The sequence below is a fragment of the Stegostoma tigrinum genome, chromosome 9, assembly GCF_030684315.1.
Source record: "Stegostoma tigrinum isolate sSteTig4 chromosome 9, sSteTig4.hap1, whole genome shotgun sequence".
NCBI classification, from domain to species: Eukaryota; Metazoa; Chordata; class Chondrichthyes; order Orectolobiformes; family Stegostomatidae; genus Stegostoma; species Stegostoma tigrinum.
The window spans coordinates 94743217-94769526 of record NC_081362.1 but is presented as its reverse complement, the minus strand read 5'-3'; the positions used below and the strand labels follow the sequence as shown (position 1 = coordinate 94769526).

Sequence of the window (26310 nt, the reverse complement as noted above, 5' to 3'; positions counted from 1 at the left end):
ATGGCCCACTGCTGCTTCTATGAATGGACTAGCCTTGTTCAATACATCAGCCATATGTCTTTCAGAATACAGAGGTATATTCCTGCAATTTGATTATGTGATCTGAATACTCATATTGGTACGGTGTGTGAATTTAACCCCTTCCGTCCCATTTTTAGTGAAACAGATAATGTGCTGTGTAATGTTTGAGTGTCCTCTCGTTATTGCTTTATGTATAAATCATATAGACTCCAGTATCGGATCCCAGTGACTAACGTGTTACTACTTTCAATCTTATTAGTTTCATGTGCATAGTTCATGTGACTCAATCTCAATTTTTCTACGACCAGTATCTCAACTCTTTAACATGCAGGGCAATACACCTCCTTCCACAGATCAAAAGAAATCAGTCTGTAAAAAAATACGGAACAAATCTTTTGTCAATAAACACACTCTTAATTATCAAACCAGCTGCTGTGACTCCAAGGCCATGCACTGTTTCTGCTTTAACCACCTAACAGCATTGCCACACTGATTGATGTGTAAACACAATGAACAGAGCCTTTTAAACCAGCAGTGTCCAAGATGTTAGCCACATGTGGTAAATTGGGAATCCAGATGTGAGATTATTACATTCTTGATTTGTATGCTTTTTGAAAAACTCTTTCATTGATCACCTGATCACAATAGTCATGTTGCCAAGATGTGTGTTTGTGAATTTTAATCTTTGTCAGATGTTTGTTTGGTAACATATGAAGGCAGAGAATGCAATTTTTGTTTTGATCAATGTGACTGCTTATATCTCTGGTTACTGAGCAGCTGTAGGTGTTGATTCAATAGGAAATACACATTGCAGATTCACAGAATTGTTCCAATATAGATGAGATTCCCTACAGTGTGGAAACAGGACCTTCAGCCCAACAAGTCCACACCACCCCTTGAAGCATCCCACCCAGACCCATCCCCCTATAACCCACACACCCCTGAACACTACAGGCAATTTAGCATGGCCAATGCACCTAGCCTGCACATCTTTGGACTGTGGGAGGAAACCGGAGCATCCGGAGAAAACCCACACAGACACAGGGAGAATGTGCAAACTCCACACAGACAGTTACCTGAGGCTGGAATCGAACCCGGGTCCCTGGTGCTGTGAGGCTGCAGTGCTAACCACTGAGCCCCCGTGCTGCCCAAATATAGATGAAGGTTACTTGGCTCATTGTACGTGCACTGCCCCCTTGAATGGGCATTTTTAAAAATTGGTTTTATGGATGTGGGCATCATTGGTCAGGACAGCGTTTGTTGCCCATCATGAAACATCTAGAGGGCAGTCCAGAGTTATTGCTGTCAGTCCAGAGTCACATGTAGGTCAGAACAAGTAAAATGATGGCGCATTTCTTTCCTAAAAGAACATTAGTCTCCAAATGTGACTTTTATGATATTTGACAATGTTTACAGGGTCACCATTAAATTCCAGACTTTCAAGAATCCAAATTTCAACATCTGCCATGATGGGGTTTGAACTCAAAGTCCCAGTGCACTGGCCTGGGGCTGGTGAAGATCTACCATCCGTAACATTCTGGTTTGCAAGTGGGTGCATTTGTGAGTGTGTAAGTCTGTGTTTGTTTATGTGTATGCAAGTCTGTGCTTGTGTATGTGTGTCTATATGCATGGAAGTCTGTGTTTGTGTATATATGTCCATGTGTTTGCAAATCTGTGTCTACCCGAATCTGTCTGTGTACGTAAATTTCTGCGTGTCTGCTTTTGAGCGTGGGTGCATTTATCTGTGTGTGCACATACATGTAAACCCAGATATATTCTTTGTGTAGAGTGCATTGTTTGAACGGGCCTACGCAGCTCACATGCTCAGTAGATTTTACTTTCTCTCAGAATCATACAGGACAGGAAAGGCCCTTTGGCCCATCGATCTATGACAGCCTATCTATTCCAATCCCACTTTCCAGCACTTAACCCAAAGCCTTGAATGTTATGACATTTTAAGTATTCATAACCCATCCTGCCATCTTGTGGAACCTGAAGACAATCAGCCCATGATCCCTCCATTCCTCTCTGAGCTTCCTAGTGTCCTGCCATTCATTACATACTCCCTTGTCTTGTTACTTCTGCCAAATGTATCACCTCATACTTTTCAGGGTTAAATTCCATCTGTTACTGATCTCTCACCCACCCAATCCACTTGTATCTTCCAGTGACCTAAATCCTTCTCCCATACTATTAACCATCCAGCTAATTAGTATCAGAGATAATGGGAACCGGAGATGCTGAAGAATCTGAGACAACAAAGTGTGGAACTCTATGAACACAGCAGGCCAAGCAGCATCTTAGGAGCACAAAAGCTGACGTTTCAGGCCTAGACCCTTCATCAGAAAAGGGGGAAGGAGGAGAGGGTTCTGAAATAAATAGAGAGAGAGGGGAGGCGGGTCGAAGATGGATAGAGGAGAAGATAGGTGGAGAGGAGACAGACAAGTTAAAGGGGTGGAGATGGAGCCAGTAACGGTGAGTGTAGGTGGGGAGATAGGGAGGGGATAGGTCAGTCGGGGAGGACGGACAGGTCAAGGGGGAGGGATGAGATTAGTAGGTAGGAAATGGGGGTGGGGCTTGAGGTGGGAGGCGGGGTAGGTGAGAAGAAGAACAGGTTAGGGAGGCGGGGACGAGCTGGGCTGGTTTTGGGGTGCAGTGGGGTAAGGGGAGATTTTGAAGCCTGTGAAATCCACATTGATACCATTGGGCTGCAGGGTTCCCAAGCGGAATATGAGTTGCTGTTCCTGCAACCTTCGGGTGGCATCATTGTGGCACTGCAGGGGACCCAGGATGAACATGTCATCTGCGGAATGGGAGGGGGAATTGAAATGGCTTGAAACTGGGAGCTGCAGTTGTTTATTGCGAACTGAGCAGAGGTGTTCTGCAAAGCGGTCCCCAAGCCTCCGCTTGATTTCCCCAAAGTAGAGGAGGCCACAACTGGTACAGCGGATGCAGTATACCACATTGGCAGATGTGCAGGTGAACATCTGGTTGATGTGGAAAGTCATCTTGGGGCCTGTGATAGGGGTGAGGGAGGAGGTGTGGGGGCAAGTGTAGCACTTCCTGCGGTTGCAGGGGAAAGTGCCGGGCGTGGTGGGGTTGTCAACTGCAAGCTTACTTTTCAACCCTCCTCTCCACATTCTTACTGACATTGTCTGTCACAAAGATTAAGGGGCTTAGCACTGATCCTTCTGGTGCACTACTGAATACTAGGCTGCAGTAACATCTGCCCTGCTCTGATGAGGAGACATTCCACTCCCAAGCATCCCAGATGTCCGTCTTTTTCAAACAATGCTCTTTCCCCACTCTACCATCCAGCCAGGTCTCCCCTGCAGCTCCTCCAGACCCTGCCCACAGCTCTTAACCACCATCTCCCTCCAAACATAATAAAAATAACATCCCCCTTGACCTCACTTTACACCCCACCAGCCTCTGCATCCAACGTACCATCCTTAAACACTTCCGCCAACTCCAGTTAGACCCCACCACCCAGACTATCTTCCACTTCCCACTCCTCTCTGCCTGCCGCAAGAACCTTTCACTACTCCTTAGTTCGCACCACACTCCCCACCAACCACTCCAACCCCCTCGGTACCTTCCCCTGTAACCGTAAATAGTGCAATACCTGCCCTCACACCACCTCCCTCACTTCTATCCCAGGCTCCAAACAGCCCTTCCAAGTGAGACATAGCTTCACCTGCATCTCTTCCAACCCAGTCCATTGCATTTGCTGCTCTGGTTGTGGACTTCCTCCACATCGATGAGATCAAATATGGACAAAGTGATAGTTTTGCTCAGCATTTCTGCCTGGCCCATAACAGCCAACCTAACCTCTCAGTCATCGCCCATTTCAAATCTGACATGTTCCCATCCTAGGTGTCCTCCAGTGTCACAGTGACTCGGAACGTAAATTTGAAGAACAACACCTGACCTTCTGTTTGGGCACCCTACAGCCTGGAGGGCTCAAAAGTGAGTTCTCCAATTTTAAATAACCTTCCCATCCATCCCCAGCTCCTTTTCCAGCCCCACCTTCTGCCTTCCATTCTGCCGACTGACTCTCCCTTCCAGCCATCAACTGGATTCACCTCTCCCATCGACCAACCAGGTCATACCTACCACCAGTGTCCACCTATCACCACCATCCCGCCTCCAACCCTCGCCCCTCCTCTTTATCTGCAGCTCCCCTGACCCTCACATCCCGTCTTCAAGAAGGGTAATACCCGAAACACTGACTGCTCCTTTGCTCCAGATGCTGCCTGGATTCTGTGTACTTCCAGCCTCCTGTTTGTCATCCAGTAATATGTACAGCTTTCTACCATCACTCTCCTTCTCCTGCCACAAAGCCACTTTTCAATCCATTGCGATAAGTTCCCCTGGATCTCAACTTCCTGTCCAATTTCATGATAAAATTTGTTTGGCAATGAGTATCAGATAATGCACTCAATGAATGGAGATAATTGAACTTTCTTCCTCACATTAAGTGAACAATACGTGTTAAAACAGTCTAAGGTACAATATACTCCTGCAACATGAGCCCTTCAATGGGAAAGTTAGTGTCACAATGGTAATGGTACTAATCTAGCATTCAGATAGCTTTTCTGGGGGCTTAGGTTCAAAGGCAACCAACGTAGCTGAGCTACAGCAGAGGTGATGACCCAGTGGCATTATCCAGTTCATGTTTTGGGGACCACGGTTCAAATCCTGCCGCAGCAGATAGTGGAATTTGAATTTTTTTTTTAAAAGTCTAGAATCTGATTTCCATAAATCCATTGTCAATTATTGGAATAATCCCATCTGGTTCAATTTAGGTAAAAGAACTGCCATCCTTCCCTGGCCTGGCCTACCTATGACTCCAGGCCCACAGCAATGTAGCTGACTCTTAATTGCCCTTTGGGCAATTAGGGATGGGTAATAAATCCTCACCCAGCCAGTGATGCCCTCATCCTGTGAATGATAAAAAGAAAAAAGTGCATGTTGGTACAAAAACAGTGGCTTGCTATTGTAAGAAAAAGTCAGTGATGTTCCATTCAACATTGAATCATCATCCTTCTCATTCACTGTTTTTGTTTCAGGTCTTAATTTTAAAATTCTCATCTTGTATCCAAATCCCTCCATGGTTTCATTGAACTCTCTATGAACGTCTCAAGTCCCGCATCTCTCCAAAGTCTTTGCATTCTTCCAATTCTGGCCTGTTGCACATCCCCACCATTCATGGCTGCGCCTTCAAATGCCTAGATCCCAAACTCTGGAATTCCCTCACTAAACCTCTTCACTTTCTTTATTATGCTCTTTAGAACCTCCTTCCATCTATTCCATCATCCACAGCTTTTGCACAGCTTCGATTTGTGCCAAATACACCTTGTTTCTTGATGTGATTTACTTCATCAAATCTGCTACATAAATGCAAGTTGTTGTAATGTGCTGACAGTGTCCGAAACTGAAGCATTGATTGGGGGATACTTTTGACAGCACCGTTCAGTCAATAACAGACTGGGAGATTCTGAATCTGTACAATAAAATATATTTATTTTAAGAAAACCCTTCATTTCTGTAGTATCTTACACAGCGTCAGGACATTGTAACATCTCAGGAAGTTCAGCCAATGCTGTAAAATAGACCATAAGAACATAAGACATAGGAGTAGAAAGTAGGCCATTTGGCCCATCGAGTCTGTTTTGCCATTCAATCATGGCTGCTAAGTTCCTCAACCTCACTGTCCTACTTTCTTCCCATATATCTTGATCCCCTTGATAATTAAGAACATATCTATCTCAGCCTTAAATGTATTCAGTGACCTCACCTCCACAGCCTTCTTTGGCAGTGAATTCCATAGATTCTCCACTCTCTGGCTGAAGAAGTTTCACCTTATCTCTGTTCTAAAAGGTCTCCTCTTTACTCTAAGGCTGTGCCCTCGGGTCCTACTCTCTCCTACCAATGGAAGCATCTTCCCAACATCCACTTTGTCCAGCCCATTCAGTAGTCTGGAGGTTTCAATTAGATCCCCCTTCATCCTTCTAAACTCCAATGAGTATAGTCCCAGGGTCCTCAAACATTCCTCATATGTTAAGTTTTACATTCTTGAGACCATTCTCATGAACATTCTCTGAACCCGCTCCAGGGCCAGTACATCCTTCCTGAGATGTGGGGCCCAAAACTGCAGACAATACTCCAAGTGTGGTCTGACCAGACCCTTGTAAAGCCCCAGTAGTACATTCCTGCTTTTATATTCAAATCCTCTCAAAATAAGTGCCAACTTTGCACTTAACTTCCTGACCACTGACTCAACCTGCAAGTTTATTTTGAGAGAATCCTGGACTAGAACTCCTAAGTCTGTTTGCACTTCAGACTTCTGAATTTTTTACTCATTTAGAAAATAGCCCATGCTTTTATTTTTCTTATCAAATGCATGACCTCACACTTTCTCACGTTGTACTCCATCTGCCACTTCTTTGCCGACTGTCCTAACCTTACCAAATCCTTCTGCAGCCTCCCCACCTCCTCAATACTACCTGTCTCTCCATCTATCTTTGTATCGCCTGCAAACTTAGCCAGAATGCCCACAGTTCCTTCATCTAGATCATTAATGTAGAAAGTGAAAAGTTGTGGTCCCAAAACTGACCCTTGTGGAACACCAATGGTCACTCGCTGCCATCCTGAGAAACGTCCCTTTATCCCGACACTCTGCTTTCTACCAGTCAGTCAATCTTCTATCTATGCTAGCACCTTGCCTCAAACACCATGGGCCCTTATCTTACTCAGCAGCCACCTCTACACCATCTTGACAAAGGCCTTCTTGAAGTTCAGGCTGAAAATATCCATTGGCTCTCCTTGGTCTACCCTGCTTGTTACTTGCTCAAAGAATTCTGGCATGACCTCCCCTTGATGAAATCATGCTGACTTTGCCCTATTTTACCATTCTTCCAAATATCCAAAAATCTCATCCTTTCCAGGAACTGTTGCTGACAATATGCTCACAATTTTCCACTAGCAATGAGATGGATGCCCAGTACTGGATGAAGGATAACTATTGACATTGGAAAAAATCTATATGACTCCTTTTTGAGACCTTAGGATCTTTAATGTTCATCCTAGACTGTGGGCATGCATTTGTTTAATATTTCATCTTGTGTTAAACAGTATCTCTGACCAGAGCAGCTCACTGGTATGATCATGAGTTTGTGTGATGACCCACAATCCGGGGTCTGAGATGAAAGTATTCTCCACTGAAACAATGTGATATATTGCTGTGAAAAGAGAAATTCTATTAAAACTTTCTACCTAAGGACAGACACAAGAATACAAGAAGGATCACGGACCCAAAATGTTAACTCTGTCTTTTCCTTCACAGATGCTGCCAGACCTGCTGAGCTTTTCCAGCAACTTTGTTTTTATCCCTGATTTACAGCGTCCACAGTTCTTTCAGTTTTTATCAAGAATATCAAATTTCAAGCTGAGCAACAATTTATGCTCTATGAGAAAAGTGTGTTGATTGGTAGACAAGCTGAGATATTCCTATCGAGAATGCACCAGTGAATTGCTGCCTGTGTGCTTTTGAGGACAGGGTCCTATCTCTGTATATGTGTAACAAGTGTCTGTGAGTTACAATGATTAAAAATCTTAAATCCATTGTTAGTGCAATTCTTAGTACATTTGGGATTGTTTGGCAAATGCTGTCCAACTGTGGAGTCACATTTAAGGATGCACAGTATGCTCTGAATTTTGTAAGAGCAGCCTGATTGAACATGGTCATTATGCTGCTTGCTGCAAATAGGCAGAAAGTGGGGATTAATACAATCCACCAGGAATTATTAAATCACAAGACCTATGCATCTAGCATTGCACCAGCACTAAAATTTATCTCTCACCTTATCATCTCTAAGGTGGGAATAACATTGCTTTGCCTTGCCTGCAATTTCTTGTCAGAGGAGAAAACCATTTGTATTGCCAGTGCCTAATGGCTGTTCAACTATTTCAAAGAACCCTTTTCTTATGCATAGAACATAGAACATTACAGCACAGTACAAACCCTTCGGCCCTCGATGTTGTGCCGACCTGTCATACCGATATGAAGCCCATCTAACCTACACTATTCCATGTACGTCCATATGCTTATCCAATGACGACTTAAATGTACCTAAAGTTGGCAAATCTACTACCATTGCAGGCAAAGCATTCCATTCCCTTCCTACTCTCTGAGTAAAGAAACTACCTCTGACATCTGTCCTATATCTTTCACCCCTCAATTTAAAGCTGTGCCCCCTTGTGCTCACTGTCACCATCCTAGGAATAAGGCTCTCCCTATCCACCCTATCTAACCCTCTGATTATTTTATATGTTTCAATTAAGTCACCTCTGAACGTTCTTCTCTCTAATGAAAACAGCCTCAAGTCCCTCAGCCTTTCCTCGTAAGACCTTCCTTCCATACCAGGCAACATCCTAGTAAATCTCCTCTGTACCCTTTCCAAAGCTTCCACATCTTTCTTCTCATGCGGTGACCAGAACTGTACACAATACTCCAAGGGCGGCCACACCAGAGTTTTGTACAGCTTCACCATAACCTCTTGGTTCCGGAACTCGATCCCTCTATTAATAAAAGCTAAAACACTGTATGCCTTCTTAACGGCCCTGTCAACCTGGGTGGCAGCTTTCAAGGATCTGTGTACATGGACACCGAGATCTCTCTGCTCATCTACACTGCTAAGAATCTTACCATTTGCCCTGTACTTTGCATTCCGGTTACTCCTACCAAAGTGCATCACCTCACACTTGTCTGCATTAAACTACATTTGCCACCTCTCAGCCCAGCTCTGCAGCTTATCTATGTCTCTCTGCAACCTACAGCATCCTTCATCACTATCCACAACTCCACCGACCTTAGTGTTGTCTGCAAATTTACTAACCCATCCTTCTACGCCCTCATCCAGGTCATTTATAAAAATGACAAACAGCAGTGGACCCAACACCGACCCTTGCGGTACACCACTAGTAACTGCTCTCCAGGATGAACATTTCCCATCAACTACCACCCTCTGTCTTCTTACAGCAAGCCAATTTCCAATCCAAACTGCTATATCTCCCACAATTCCATTCCTCTGCATTTTATACAATAGCCTATCGTGGGGAACCTTATCGAACGCCTTGCTGAAATCCATATACACCACATCAACCGGTTTACTCTCATCTACCTGTGCGGTCACCTTCTCAAAGAACTCAATAAGGTTTGTGAGGCACGACCTTCCCTTCACAAAACCATGCTGACTATCCCTAATCAATTTATTCTTTTCTAGATGATTATAAATCCTATCCCTTATAACCTTTTCCAACACTTTACCAACAACTGAGGTAAGGCTCACTGGTCTATAATTACCAGGGTTGTCTCTACTCCCCTTCTTGAACAGGGGAACCACATTTGCTATCCTCCAATCATCTGGCACCATTCCTGTAGACAATGACGAGTTACAGTATAAATTGTTATTACTATTGAAGTTTGGTATTTTTGCAGCTGTGCTGATGAATGTAACTGAAAAAGCCTTGACAATATTGATCTGATTTTCAGAGCTCACATAGTGCTTGTGGTTAGTTTGCTTGTAGGAGTTTTCTTTGTTGTAAGAAAATCGACCATAAAATTGAGGTTTCAGAAACTGAATCCCAGACAGTTATCTAATATATAGAATCACAGAATTATGGAATCCCTAGAGAGTGGAAGCAGGCCATTCAGCCCATCAAGCCCACACCGACCCTCTGTAATGCATCCTACCCACATCAATCCCTCTACCCTATCCGTGTAACCCTACATTTTCCATGACTAATCCACCTAGCCTGCACATAACCAGACACTACGGGCAATTTAGCATGGCCAATCCACCTAACCTGCACATATTTGGACTGTGGAAGGAAACCAGAGCACCCGAAGGAAACCATGCAGACAATGGAGAATGTGCAAACTCCACACAGACAGTCAGTCAGAGCTTGTGACTACATTGTGATGGTTGACAGAAAAAAAGCAATTGGGGTAAATCTCGATTAGCAACAGGGAAAGTTGGAAGAGAAGCGGGAGCCAAACAATGGAAATTAAGTGTTAATGGAAATTAAGTTCAAGACAAGTAGGATGTACTCATGAGGATGCTTCTCATTGACCACTGATTCATCAGTCATTGTCTCCTCAGTCGTTCTGGCCCACCTTACATCTTGGTGATCAACTTTGGTCTTCAACTTGTTTTACAAACTCAAAACTTAATCCTCAAGTCTCCTCTCCACAGTAAATTTAATGCAATCATTCATTCATTTTAAACAGATGTGTCAAAGCAGCCAACAGGAAAGTTTCACCCAAATGGCAAGGATTTCATAAAACCAACACCAGCTTCTGAGAGTCTGTGCATCTGGGAATTGCAACCATTTCATTGCCTTAAGGGGGCTTTTGTGGAGCAGTGGTCATAACCCTCCCTCTGGGCTGAAGGTTCAAATCCCAGCTGCTCTGGAGGTGTGTCAAAACACATTTGAACAGTCGGATTCAAAATAATGTTTTTCTGACATAAGCATTAGTTCAAAGTGATCAGAAACCCCCATTAATGGGCTTAAAACAATTGAGTTTCAATGTATAACAAGACCCAAATAAACTTAGGCATCAGGAGATCTTTCTTTCCAGGATTTGTGAGTTTGTGTGACTGAGGAGGAGACACCATAGACATGTGGGAACCATAGGAAACAGCAAGAGAGAGGGAAATAAGGACATGTGCTGTCTTCACCCTCCAGTATGTTGGATGTTGCAATGCTAATTACAGAGCAAGGGGGTGTGCGCCCAGAAAGCAGAGGCGGCAATTAAAAAAAACATTAGAATTGTCAAGGACTCTCAATGTGTAAATAAAGGCTGATGCGGTGATGGTCTCCTGGCCTGTGTGCGAGTTATTTCAGTTGCAATGAGAGAAAAGTGCACTCCTGAAGAAATTCACTTGCAACTGTCATCTTTGAGTTGGGGGAAGTGTTTCTGGCATCATGCCGCTATTTGGGAAGCTTGATCCATTCTATCCTGCTGTCAAAGACTGGGCCCAGTATGTGGAAAGAATGCGCTATTTTTTCCAGGTAAATGACATTGGGGAAGATGAAAGGCAGGAAGGAAATCCCCACCATCCTTGGCACCTTTCTCTGCAACCATAGGAGGTGCTACACCTGCCCTTACACCCCCCCACTTCACCTTCATTCGAGGCACAAAACAAACCTTCCGTATCAAACAGAGGTTCATCTGCACATCCGCCAACTTAGTCTACTCTATCCGCTACTCCCCACGTGGTTTCCTCTACATTGGTGAGACGAAACATAGACTCGTAGAGCATCTGTGCTCTGTACACAAAAAATGACAACACCTTCTGGTCATGAACTATTTTAATTTCCCCTCCCACTCCCTGCCTGACATATCCATCCTGGGCCTCCTCCTCGGAAGGGGCCTGGCCCAAAACATCAGCTTTCCTGCTCCTCTGATGCTGCCTGGCCAGCTGCGTTCCTCCAGCTCCACACAGTGTTGTCTCTGACTCCAGAATCTGCAGTTCTTACTATGTCTAAGAAAATCTCCTGACAGCTTGTGGACCGCAGCTTTTTATGGTTATTAGGAGCCTAACTTTCCCTGGGGCTCCTGATGTAACATCTTTCAAGAGTTGGCAGACTTAGATAAGGAATATTATGATCCCAAGTCTTCTCTAATTCTGAGACACTATCAGTTTTACTCGGCAATTTGAGAACCAGGGGAATCTATATCAGGATTTCTGATCAGGTTAAGATGACTGGCAGAGGCATGTGACTATGGTTTAATCCTTAATGAGATGCTGAAAGGCTCGGAGGAGATGAGATGCAGTGATTGTAACAAGGTCATTGAATGTCACTTCCCTGATTGGAGCTGTTAATCTGGCCCAATCAGGGAGCCCTGGCTGATGGATATAAACAGGAATGTCAGATGCTCTGAAGCTCTGGGAGCTGGACCTGAAGGAATATAGAATATATCATATCCTTTCTCATGACTTGTACTCCAGTACAGTGAAAAGTTTTTATAATGGCTGCCTTCTAACAGTACCATCTTAGCTACAAGTACCTAGGTACAAATCTTACAGATTAACAAAAAAATGCTGTGAAACAAAAGATTAAAAGGAAGGCAGAAGCATCATTTGCAGTGTCAGTGAATGAGTTAGGGATGAGGAAGTTATAACATTGTGAAAAAGCCAAACCGCAGCAGGCAGAAGTGCTGAATCAGGACTCTCCACCAGGAAACAAGGCTGACTTGGTGATGGGATACTAGCCTCCGTGGAGTTGTTTTGGGAATGTGTCTGAACATCTTGCTGAATGAAGTTGAGGTTATGTATGAAAGTAACAGTACACTATCTGTCAGCTCTAAATGTTGGCTACATTACATTTTACAAGGCAACTGTCTGGGTATGTGACAAGGAAGGATTCAGAGGGATATGTGCCAAATGCTGACAAATAGGACTAGTTCAGCTTGCAATATTTGCTCAGCTTGGACGAGTTGGAGTCTAGGGTCTGTCTCCATGCTGTGTAACTCTATAACAAGCCCCGATCTGAGCCCCGCCCCCATTCCTTCATGGTCATTCATAAAATTCCGATGAATACAAGAGGTCAGACCTAGAGTGGTAATTGTATTTGAACAAAAAAACATTGGCCAGAGAGAAAGAGAGAGAGTAAAGTCTGTTAATTGTAGATTACTTTGCAAAACAAACAGACTCCAGGACTGCACCCCTCCCCCGAAGGACAAGCACAGGGTCTCTCAGTCCGAAAGTATAACCCACACACATGAGGAAGTTGAAGAATTTCACCAAAATGTGATGTTGCTGCAGTTGGTAGTACAAAGAAATCAGCAAATCAGGGACAGAGTAATTATAGCAGCTCATTCTTCATAAACAGTACAAACTCACTTCAGATGCAAATGAAACCTGTAATCAAAACCAATATATTCTCCCCTGCCTCCCCAAATGGTGCAACTGTAAATTTAATCAGTCATTTTGCCTTGGCATTCAGGCGAGAAGAGGATACAGAAGGAAGACTGCGCAAAGAGAGACCCCGGGTCAGAAGTTTCAGGTTTGCATTGTCAAAGAATATGCTTCTGAAAGGGGAACTCACCAGCATCGGCCCCCCTCCCCGCCCCTCATTCACACCTCCTCCGAGAGGCCTCTCGCTGGTCCTCACTGCTCCCCGAGGGTCCCTCCGTCCCTTCCTGTCCAACAGGCTGAAAAACTCGACAAGATCCTAGGGGTGGGTTTCACAAAGGAAGTTCCAGCTCTCCTCAAATTGAACATACCAGTCATTGAGATCCACAAGCTGCTGGGGAGGGGGAGGGAGAAGAGGAGGGGCAACACTACAATTGTAACTCAAACACACTATACTCACCAACACAGACTGCTCAATAACACACACACACAGAATACTCACTAATACAGACTGCTCAATAACACAAACACACAATACTCACGAACACAGACTGCTCAATAACACACACACACAATACTCACTAACACAGACTGCTGAATAACACACACACAATACTCAGTAACACAGACTACTAAGTAACACACACACAATACTCACTAACACAGATTGCTCAATAACACAAACACACAATGCTCACTAACACAGACTGCTGAATAACACACACACACAATACTCACTAACACTGACTGCTCAATAACACACACACAATACTCATTAACACAGAATGCTGAATAACACACACACACACAATACCCACTAACACCGAATGCTCAATAACATACATACAAACAATACTCACTAACACCGACTGCTGAATAACACACACACACAATACTCACTAACACAGATTGCTGAATAACACACACACACAAATCTCACTAATGCACACTGCTGAATAACACACACACACAAACACACACACACACACACACACACACACACACACAATACTCACTAATGCAGACTGCTGAATAACACACACACACAATACTCACTAACACAGATTGCTGAATAACACACACACACACACAATACTCACTAATGCAGACTGCTAAATAACACACACACATACACAATACTCAATAATGCAGACTGCTGAATAACACACACACACAATACTCACTAACACAGACTGCTGAAGAACACACACACATATTACTTACTAATGCAGACTGCTGACTAACACAAACACACAATACTCACTAACACAGACTGCTAAATAATACACAAAAACAATACTCACTAACACAGACTGCTCAATAACACACACACACAATACTCACTAACATAGACTGCTGAATAACACATACACAAAATACTCACTAACACTGATTGCTGAATAACGCACACACACAATACTCTCTAATGCAGACTGCTGAATAATACACACACACACACACACATACACACACACACAATACTCACGAACACAGACTGCTCAATAACACACACACAAAATACTCACTAACACAGATTGCTGAATAACACACACACACAATACTCACTAATGCAGACTGCTGAATAACACACACACACAATACTCACTAACATCAACTGCTGAATAACACTCACACATAATACTTACTAATGCAGACTGCTGACTAACACAAACACACAATACTCACTAACACAGACTGCTGAATAACACAAACACACAATACTCACTAACACAGACTGCTGAATAACACACACACACAATACTCACTAACACAGACTGCTGAATAACACACACACAAAATACCCACTAACACAGACTGCTCAATAACACACACACACACACACACAATACTCACTAACACTGCTTGCTGAATAACGCACACACACAATGCTCACCAATGCAGACTGCTGAATAACACACACACACAATACCCACTAACACAGACTGCTCAATAACACACACACACACACACACAATACTCACTAACACTGCTTGCTGAATAACGCACACACACAATGCTCACCAATGCAGACTGCTGAATAACACACAAACACAATACTCACTAACACAGATTGCTGAATAATACACACACAATACTCACTAATGCAGACTGCTGAATAACACACACACACAATACTCACAAACACTGATTGCTGAATAACACACACATACAATACTCACTAATGCAGACTGCTGAATAACACACACACACACACACACACACACACAATACTCACTAAAAAAGACTGCTGAATAATACACACACAATATTCACGAACACAGACTGCTCAATCACACACACACACACACACACACACACAATACTCACTAACACACAGACTGCTGAATAACACACACACACAATACTCACTAACACAAACTGCTGAGTAACACACACACACACAATACTCACTAACACAAACTGCTGAGTAACACATACACAATACTCACTAACACAGACTGCTGAACAACACACACACACACAATACTCACTAACACAGACTGCTGAGTAACACACACATGCAATACTCACTAACACAGACTGCTCAATACACACACGCACACAATACTCACTAACACAAACTGCTCAATAACACACACATGCACTACTCACTAACACACAGACTGCTGAATAACACATACACAATACTCACTAACACAGACTGCTGAGTAACACACACACACAATACTCACTAACACAGACTGCTCAATAACACACACACAATACTCACTAACACAGACTGCTGAGTAACACACACACACACACAGACACACACACACACACACACACAATAGTCACTAATGCAGACTGCTGAATAACAGACACACACAATACTCACTAACACAGACTGCTCATTAACACACACACACAATACTCACTAACACAGACTGCTCAATAACACAAACACACAATACTCACTAACACAGACTGCTCAATAACACAAACACACAATGCTCACTAACGCAGACTGCTGAATAACACACACACACAATACTCACTAACACAGACTGCTCAATAACACACACACACAATACTCATTAACGCAGACTACTCAATAACACAAACACACAATACTCACTAACACAGACTGCTAAGTAACACACACAGACAATACTCACTAACACAGACTGCTCAATAACACAAACATACAATACTCACTAACACAGACTGCTAAATAACACACACAGACAATATTCACTAACACAGACTGCTCAATAACACACAGACACAATACTCGCTAACACCAACTGCTGAATAACACACAGACACACACACACACACACACACACACACACACACACACACACACACACACACACAATATTCACTAACACAGACTGCTAAATAACACACACACAATATTAACTAACACAGACTGCTCAATAACACACACACAATACTCACTAACACAGAATGCTGAATAACACACACACACACAATACCCACAAACACCGAATGCTCAATAACACACATACAAACAATCCTCACTAACACAGACTGCTGAATAACACACACACACAATACTCACTAACACAGATTGCTGAATAACACACACACACAAATCTCACTAATGCAGACCGCTGAATAACACACACACACACACACACAAACACACACACACACACACACACACACACACACACAATACTCACTAACACAGATTGCTGAATAACACACACACACACACACACACACACAATAATCACTAATGCAGACTGCTAAATAACACACACACACATACACAATACTCACTAATGCAGACTGCTGAATAACACACAAACACAATACTCACTAACACAGACTGCTCAACAACACACACACAATACTCACTAACGCAGACTGCTGAATAATACACACACACAACACTCACTAATGCAGACTGCTGAATAACACACACACACACACACACACACACACACACACACACACACACAATACTCACTAATGTAGACTGCTGACTAATACAAACACACAATACTCACTAACACAGACTGCTCAATAACACACACACACAATACTCACTAACACAGACTGCTAAATAACACACACAGACAATATTCACTAACACAGACTGCTCAATAGCACACAGACACAATACTCGCTAACACCAACTGCTGAATAACACACAGACACACACACACACACACACACACACACACACACACAGACACACACAATATTCACTAACACAGACTGCTAAATAACACACACACACAATATTAACTAACACAGACTGCTCAATAACGCACACACACAATACTCACTAACACAGACTGCTGAATAACACACACACACAATACTCACTAACACAGACTGCTCAATAACACACACACAATACTCACTAACACAGATTGCTGAATAACACATACACACAAATCTCACTAATGCAGACCGCTGAATAACACACACACACACACACAAACACACACACACACACACACACACACACACACACAATACTCACTAACACAGATTGCTGAATAACACACACACACAATAATCACTAATGCAGACTGCTAAATAACACACACACACACACACACACACACACAATACTCACTAATGCAGACTGCTGAATAACACACACACACAATACTCACTAACACAGACTGCTCAATAACACACACACAATACTCACTAACGCAGACTGCTGAATAATACACACACAACACTCACTAATGCAGACTGCTGAATAACACACACACACACACACACACACACAATACTCACTAATGTAGACAGCTGACTAACACAAACACACAATACTCACTAACACAGACTGCTCAATAACACACACACACAATACTCACTAACACAGACTGCTCAATAACACACACACACAATACTCACTAACATAGACTGCTCAATAACACACACACAAAATACTCACTAACACTGATTGCTGAATAACGCACACACACAATACTCTCTAATGCAGACTGCTGATTAATACACACACACACACACACACACAAAATACTCACTAACATAGATTGCGGAATAACACACACACACAATACTCACTAATGCAGACTGCTGACTAACACAAACACACAATACTCACTAACACAGACAGCTGAATAACACACACACACAATACTCACTAACACAGACTGCTGAATAACACACACACACAATACTCACTAACACAGACTGCTGAATAACACACACACACAATACTCACTAACACAGGCTGCTCAATAACACACACACACAATACTCACTAACACAGACTGCTGAATAACACACACACACAATACTGATTAACACAGACTGCTCAATAACACACACACACACACAATACTCACTAACACTGATTGCTGAATAACGCGCACACACACAATACTCACTAACGCAGACTGCTGAATAACACACAAACAAAATACTCACTAACACAGATTGCTGAATAATACACACACACAACACTCACTAATGCAGACTGCTGAATAACACACACACACACACACACACACACCCACACACACACACACACACACACAATACTCACTAATGCAGACTGCTGAATAACACACACACACAATACTCACTAACATCAACTGCTGAATAACACTCACACATAATACTTACTAATGCAGACTGCTGAATAACACACACACACACACATACACACACACACACACACAATACTCACTAATGTAGACTGCTGAATAACACAAACACACAATACTCACTAACACAGACTGCTAAATAACACACACACACAATACTCACTAACACAGACTGCTCAATAACACACACACACAATACTCACTAACATAGACTGCTCAATAACACATACACAAAATACTCACTAACACTGATTGCTGAATAACGCACACACACAATACTCTCTAATGCAGACTGCTGAATAATACACACACACATACACACACACACACACACAAAATACTCACTAACATAGATTGCTGAATAACACACACACACAATACTCACTAACATAGATTGCTGAATAACACACACACACAATACTCACTAATGCAGACTGCTGACTAACACAAACACACAATACTAACTAACACAGACTGCTGAATAACACACACACACAATACTCACTAACACAGACTGCTCAATAACACACACACACAATACTCACTAACACAGACTGCTGAATAACACACACACACACACACACAGACACATACACACACACACAATACTCACGAACACTGATTGCTGAATAACGCACACACACACAATACTCACTAATGCTGACTGCTGAATAACACACACACACACACACACACACACACACACATACACAATAATCACTAATGCAGACTGCTGAATAACACACACACACAATACTCACTAACACAGACTGCTCAATAACACACACACAATACTCACTAACACAGACTGCTCAATAACACACACACAATACTCACTAATGCTGACTGCTGAATAACACACACACACACACACACACACACACATACACAATAATCACTAATGCAGACTGCTGAATAACACACACACACAATACTCAGTAACACAGACTACTCAATAACACACACACACAATACTCACTAACACAGACTGCTAAATAACACACACACACAATACTCACTAACACAGACTGCTGAATAACACACACACACAATACTCAGTAACACAGACTACTCAATAACACACACACACAATACTCACTAACACAGACTGCTAAGTAACACACACAGACAATACTCACTAACACAGACTGCTAAATAACAGACACACACAATACTCACTAACACAGACTGCTCAATAACACACACACACAATACTCACTAACATAGACTGCTGAATAATACACATACACAACACTCACTAATGCACACTGCTGAATAACATACACACACAAACACACACACACACACACACACGCACACACACACAGAGAATACTCACTAATGCAGGCTGCTGAATAACACACACACAATACTCACTAACACTGATTGCTGAATAACACACACATACAATACTCACTAATGCAGACTGCTGAATAACACACACACATACACACACACACACACAATACTCACTAACACAGACTGCTCAATCACACACACACACACACACACACACACACACAATACTCACTAACACACAGACTGCTGAATAACACACACACACAATACTCACTAACACAAACTGCTGAGTAACACACACACACAATACTCACTAACACACAGACTGCTGAGTAACACACACACATAATACTCACTAACGCAGACTGCTGAATAACACACACACACAATACTCACTAACACAGACTGCTAAATAACACACACACACACACACACATACACAATACTCACTAACACAGACTGCTGAATAACACACACACACAATACTCACTAATGCAGACTGCATAATAACACACACACACACACACACACACACACATACACAATGCTCACTAATGCAGACTGCTGAATAACACACACACACAATACTCACTAACACAGACTGCTGAATAACAGACACACACAATACTCACTAACACAGACTGCTGAGTAACACACACACATAATACTCACTAACACAGACTGCTGAATAACACACACACATAATACTCACTAGCGCAGACTGCTGAATAACACACACACACAATACTCACTAACACAGACTGCTGAATAACACACACATAATACTCACTAACACAGACTGCTGAATAACACACACACATAATACTCACTAACACCGACTGCTGAATAACACACAAACACAATACTCACTAACACAGATTGCTGAATAACACACACACACAATACTCACTAATGCAGACTGCTAAATAACACACACACACACACACACATACACAATGCTCACTAATGCAGACTGCTGAATAAGACACACACACAATACTCACTAACACAGACTGCTCAATAACACACACACACAATACTCACTAACGCAGACTGCTGAATAACACACACACATAATACTCACTAACGCAGACTGCTGAATAACACACACACACAATACTCACTAATACTGATTGCTGAATAACGCACACACACACAATACTCACTGACACAGATTGCTGAATAACACACAAACACAATACTCACTAACACAGACTGCTGAATAATACACACACACAACACTCACTAACACAGACTGCTGAATAACACACACACACACACACACACACACACACAGACACAATACTCACTAATGCAGACTGCTGAATAACACACAGACACAATACTCACTGACACAGATTGCTGAATAATACACACACACATCACTCACTAACACAGACTGCTGAGTAACGCACACACACAGTACTCACTAACATAGAAACAGTTGATTAACACACACACACACACACAATACTCTACCGCAGAAGCAGCGGAACAACACAAACGCATAATACTGTAACAGAGAAATAGCTGGATAACACATACTCACAATATTCTCACAGACTGTGGAATAACACACACACACACACACACACACACACACAATATTCACTAACACACAGATTGCTGAATAACATGCACACACACACTACTCAGGAACATACAGAAGAAGACCCTTCAGAAGGAACGTCAGCTTTCCTGCTCCTCTGATGCTGCTTGGCCAACTGTGTTCATCCAGCTCTACACGTTGCTTTGTCAGATTCTCTAGCGTCTGCAGTTCCTACTATCTCAGTAACACACAGGCTGCTGAATAACACACATGCACTGTACTCTAACAGACTGAAATAACACACCGACACACTGCTCACTAAGACAGACTGCTGAATAACACACATACTCATGAACACAGACTGCTCAATAACACTCTCACACAATCTCATTAACATGCAGACTGCTGAATAATTCACACACCATGCTCACTTACATACAAACTGCTGGCCCTCATCAGATGTTGATTATGTTGGTCATATTTTTGGAAAAAGAATTCCGAATGAATGATTCATATTGCACAATAGCAGTTTAAGAATTTGAAATCAATGTCAAAAATATTTGAAGTAACATGCTGGTAATAGTAAACATTGCTGTGAAACTGTCAAATTCGTGTGTGCCAATCAACGTATTAATCAGGAGGTGGGGTGTGAGCTACTAATTTACTAATGTTCCACTTTCCATTATAACACCATTTGGAAATCTACTTCAACGATGTTGCAGTATCAAGGATACCAACAAAAAAGCTGAACAACTGTATTTGTATCATGCCAGGTTTCAATCATAGCCCAGGGAGTTAATCTGATCATTTATAATAAGAAGTGAGGAACATTGAAACTTAAACCCCTGATGGCAGCTTTGATCCCTGCCTATTGTATTATCTTTAGGATTCTTGATTGCATCTCATCTGGGCTTTGTGCCTATTAATATTTCATGCTTTGTTAACTCATTAGTTGATTATAATTTTACCAGTCAATTTGGATCTTGAGTTTGATCACAGACTTTATTTGCGTAAAATCAAATTAATCTATTTTTGATTTGCAGATCCTTTCAAATGTCCTATCTGACACCAAGTCACACATGTCTCTCACTGCTGTCTCTGAGGGCATTCATTTGCTCCCAGTCTATTGCCAGGTTTTAACATGTTCAATGGCAGTTTTTCTTTCCAACTTGCTTTCATTTCTTCATCTTCCCTGGCCATCAATTCCTAGACCTGGAATTGTATATCCTCTTACATGTCCTCACCTCATTTTGCTCATTCCTTCTGTAGCCTCAGCTCCCTCTTGGTGACTGTATTTCAGTTATGTTGGTCTGCTTCTCTAGAATTCCATTCTCAATCCCACTGCATGTCCCTCTCTTCCTTTAAAACCCACTTCAACAATTAAAAGCCATGCAGAAGAGCCACCCATCCCTGCACCTGGCCAGTAGCTCTGAATGTTATTGACGCTTCAAGTGCTCATTCAAGGCCGTGAAGGTAAGCTTTCCCACACCCCATTTCCTCTAGATGAAAATGGATTTCCTCAAAGCACTTCCATACCTTTAACTTTCACTTTAAAAATGTGCCCCTCCATTGACGCTTTGACTAAGTGGGACTGCTACCTTCTATCCATCCTGTCCATGTCCCTCATAATCTTACAACCTCTATCAGATTGCCCCTCAGCCTTCTCTGCTCTGAAGAAAACAACCTGAGTTTATCAGTTCCCATTATCAATGAGTTTATCTAGCCTCTCTACATCACAGAAATGTTCCATTCCAAGCAACTTTCTTTTGAACAAAAACAAAAAGTTACTGGAACAGCTCAGCAAGTCTGGCAGCATCTGTGAAGAAAAAACAGAGTTAACGTTTCGGGTCTGGTGACTCTTTCTCAGAACTGCCCAGGCATGATGAGGGAATGGTGACTCAGATGTGACTTGTGTGATGAAACTTTGCAGGAGATGATGATATTCCAGACTTTGCTACTCTTCTTCTTCAAAGTGTTAGGAGTGAGATGTATCGGACCAATCTGAGTGAATCCAGACTAGATCCTGGAGATTGAATATGCTGTAATCAGTGTGTAGAGAGGGCTGAGTATTCAGACCAGTGGATGGGTCAGTGAGTGAATCCACTCTGAATGTTTTGACCATTAATGTGCCTGTAACCATCCAGGAAACCAATGATTATTCTCTCAGATAACAAGGTGTAGAGCTGGATGAACACAGCAGGCCAAGCAGCACCTGAGGAGCAGAAAGGCTGATGTTTTGGGCCTAGACCCTTCTTCAGAAGTAGGGGAGGGGAAGGGGGATCTTAAATAAATAAGGAGAGAGAAGGAGGCGGATAGCAGATGGATAGAGGAGAAGATATGTGGAGAGGAGGCAGGCTGGTCAAAGAGGCAGGGATAGAGCCAGCAGAGGTGAGTGTAGGTGGGGAGGTAGGGAGGCGATAAGTCAGTCCAGGGAGGAAGGACAGGTTAGGGAGGCAGGGACCAGCTGGGCTGGTTTTGGGATGCGGTCGGGGGAGAGGGGTTTTGAAGCTTGTGAAGTCCACATTAATACCATTGGGTTGCAGGGTTCCCAAGCAGAATATGAGTTGCTGTTCCTGCACCCTTCAGTTGGCATCATTGTGGCACTGCAGGAGGCCCATGATGGACATGTCATCTGTGAACTGGGAGGTGCAGTTGTTTAGTGTGAACCAAGCATAGGTCTTCTGCAAAGCGCTCCCCAAGCCTCCGCTTGGATTCCCCAGTGTAGAGGAGGACACAACGGGAACAGCGGATACAGTATATCACATTAGCAGATGTGCAGGTGAACATCTAATTGATGTGGAAAGTCTTCTTGGGGCCTGGGATGGCGGTGAGATTGGAGGCGAAGGGGCAGGTGTAGAACTTGCTGAGGTTGCAGGGTAAAGTGCCAGGTGTGGTGGGGCTGGAGGGGAGTGTGGAGCGGACATAGGAGTCATGGAGAGAGTGGTCCTACCAGAAAGCAGATAAGGGTGGGGATTGAAAAATGTCTTTGGTGGTGGGGTCGGATTGTAGATGGCGAATGTGTCGGAGGATGTTACGTTGGATCCGGAGGTTGGTGGGGTGGCATGTGAAGACGAGGGGGATTCTGTTTTGTTTGTTATTGCAGGCTCTTTCAATTCCTCCTACTTCCTACAGAAAAAGCGGTGGCCATGGGTACCCGCATGGGCCCAGCTGTGCCTGCTTCTTTGTAGGTTACGTGGAACAGTCTTCTTCTATACCTACTCTTGCCCTAAACCCCACCTCTTCCTCCATTACATTGATGACTGTATCAGCGCTGCCAAATGCACCCACGAGGAGCTCGAACAGTTCATCCCCTTCACCAACACCTTCCACCCCAGCCTCAAGTTCACCTGGACCATCTCAAACACTTCTCTCACCTTCCTGGACCTCTCCTGTCTCCATCTCCCGCAACCACCTAGATACCAATTTCCATTTTAAGCCCACTGGCTCCCACAGCTACCTAGAATTCACCTCCACCCACTCACCTTCCTGTAAAAATTCCACCCCTTATTCCCAATTCCTTTGCCTCCACTGCATCTGCTCCCAGGATGAGGCGTTTCACTCCCGTACGTCTCAGATGTCCTCATCTTTCAAGGACCACAACAACCCACCATCAGTGGTTGAGAACACCCTCAACCGTGTCTCCTGCATTTCCCGCAACTCATCCCTCACACCCCATCCCCACAATAACAACCAAAACAGAATCTCCATCGTCCTCACGTACAACCCACCAACCTCCGGATCCATAGTATCATCCTCCAACACTTCTGCCATCTGCAATCCAACCCCACCACCCAAGACATTTTCTCACCCCACTCTTATCTGCTTTCCGGAGGGACCACTCTCTCCATGACTCCCTTGTCCACTCCACACTCCCACCAGCCTCACCTCCACCCAGCACTTTACCCTGCAACCGCAGAAAGTGCTACACTTGCCCCCACACCTCCCCCCTCACCCCCATTCCAGGCCCCAAGAAGACTTTCCACATCAATTAGATGTTCACCTGCACATCTGCTAATGTGATATACTGTATCCGCTGTTCCCGTTGTGTCCTCCTCTACACTGGGGAATCCAAGCGGAGGCTTGGGGATCGCTTTGCAGAAAACTTATGCTCGGTTCACACTAAACAACTGCACCTCCCAGTTGACAGATGACATGTCCATCATGGGCCTCCTGCAGAGACACAATGATGCCACCCGAAGGTTGCAGGAACAGCAACTCATATTCCGCTGCTTGTCAACTGAATCAGTTGAAACAGGAAATTTTCCAAGCCAGACATTGTTCAAAAGCCAGCCTCAGCAGTGCTCACAACAAAGCTTGCAGTTATCACCAGCCACGTGATTTTGATCAAGTTTTATTAAAAAAGGTTCAATGATTATTGTGAACCTTCAATGAACAAACCACTCTGCCTCTGTGCACAAAACTTGAAATAAGCATGATTTTCTGCAGCCTTGCAAAACCTGAACCTACAAAGCAATACTGAATATACGACATCTGTGTAATACTTATCCATCATAACAATGGGTCAACATATTACAACATAGAGAAGATATCATAGAATCAAAACATCACATTTTACCGAAGGGCCTAATGGCCCATTGTGTCTATACTACTCAAGCTACACTAAATCTACATGAGAATGACTTTCCAGCACTCAGATCATAGCCTTGACTGTAATAACATTTTGTGGCAATATCCCTATCCCTGGGCCAGAAGGTCTTGGTTCAAGTGGCACTTGCTATGGGCGGACATTGCAATGTGTCAGGACAGGTTGGTTAAAAATCACTTTGACAACACACCTCCAGGACAGATGCTACACAGTAATTGTCTATGTCTAGTTCAATGTTCTCCCAATAAGACCTTAAGTGTAGTTCTCGCCATCACTGCTCAGGCAGTGTTAAAGTGCAGTGGATGTTTTAATCAATTATGTAGAGTCCTCATGATTTTG

At 43.2% G+C, this 26310-nt stretch overlaps 1 protein-coding gene across 1 annotated transcript in view; it reads right to left on the bottom strand.

Moving 5' to 3' along the window:
- LOC125454641 (zinc finger protein PLAG1-like) overlaps positions 1-21562 on the bottom strand; it is a 52911-nt gene extending 31349 nt beyond the window's left edge. Inside the window, exons 1-2 of the mRNA XM_048535621.2 lie at positions 21481-21562; positions 13141-13338 (exon numbers count right to left, since the gene is read on the bottom strand). Coding sequence (XP_048391578.1) covers positions 13141-13146 — 6 coding nt within the window. The 5' untranslated portion in view covers positions 13147-13338; positions 21481-21562. The remainder of the gene's footprint in view (positions 1-13140; positions 13339-21480) is intronic.
- Positions 21563-26310: the final 4748 nt, after the last annotated feature.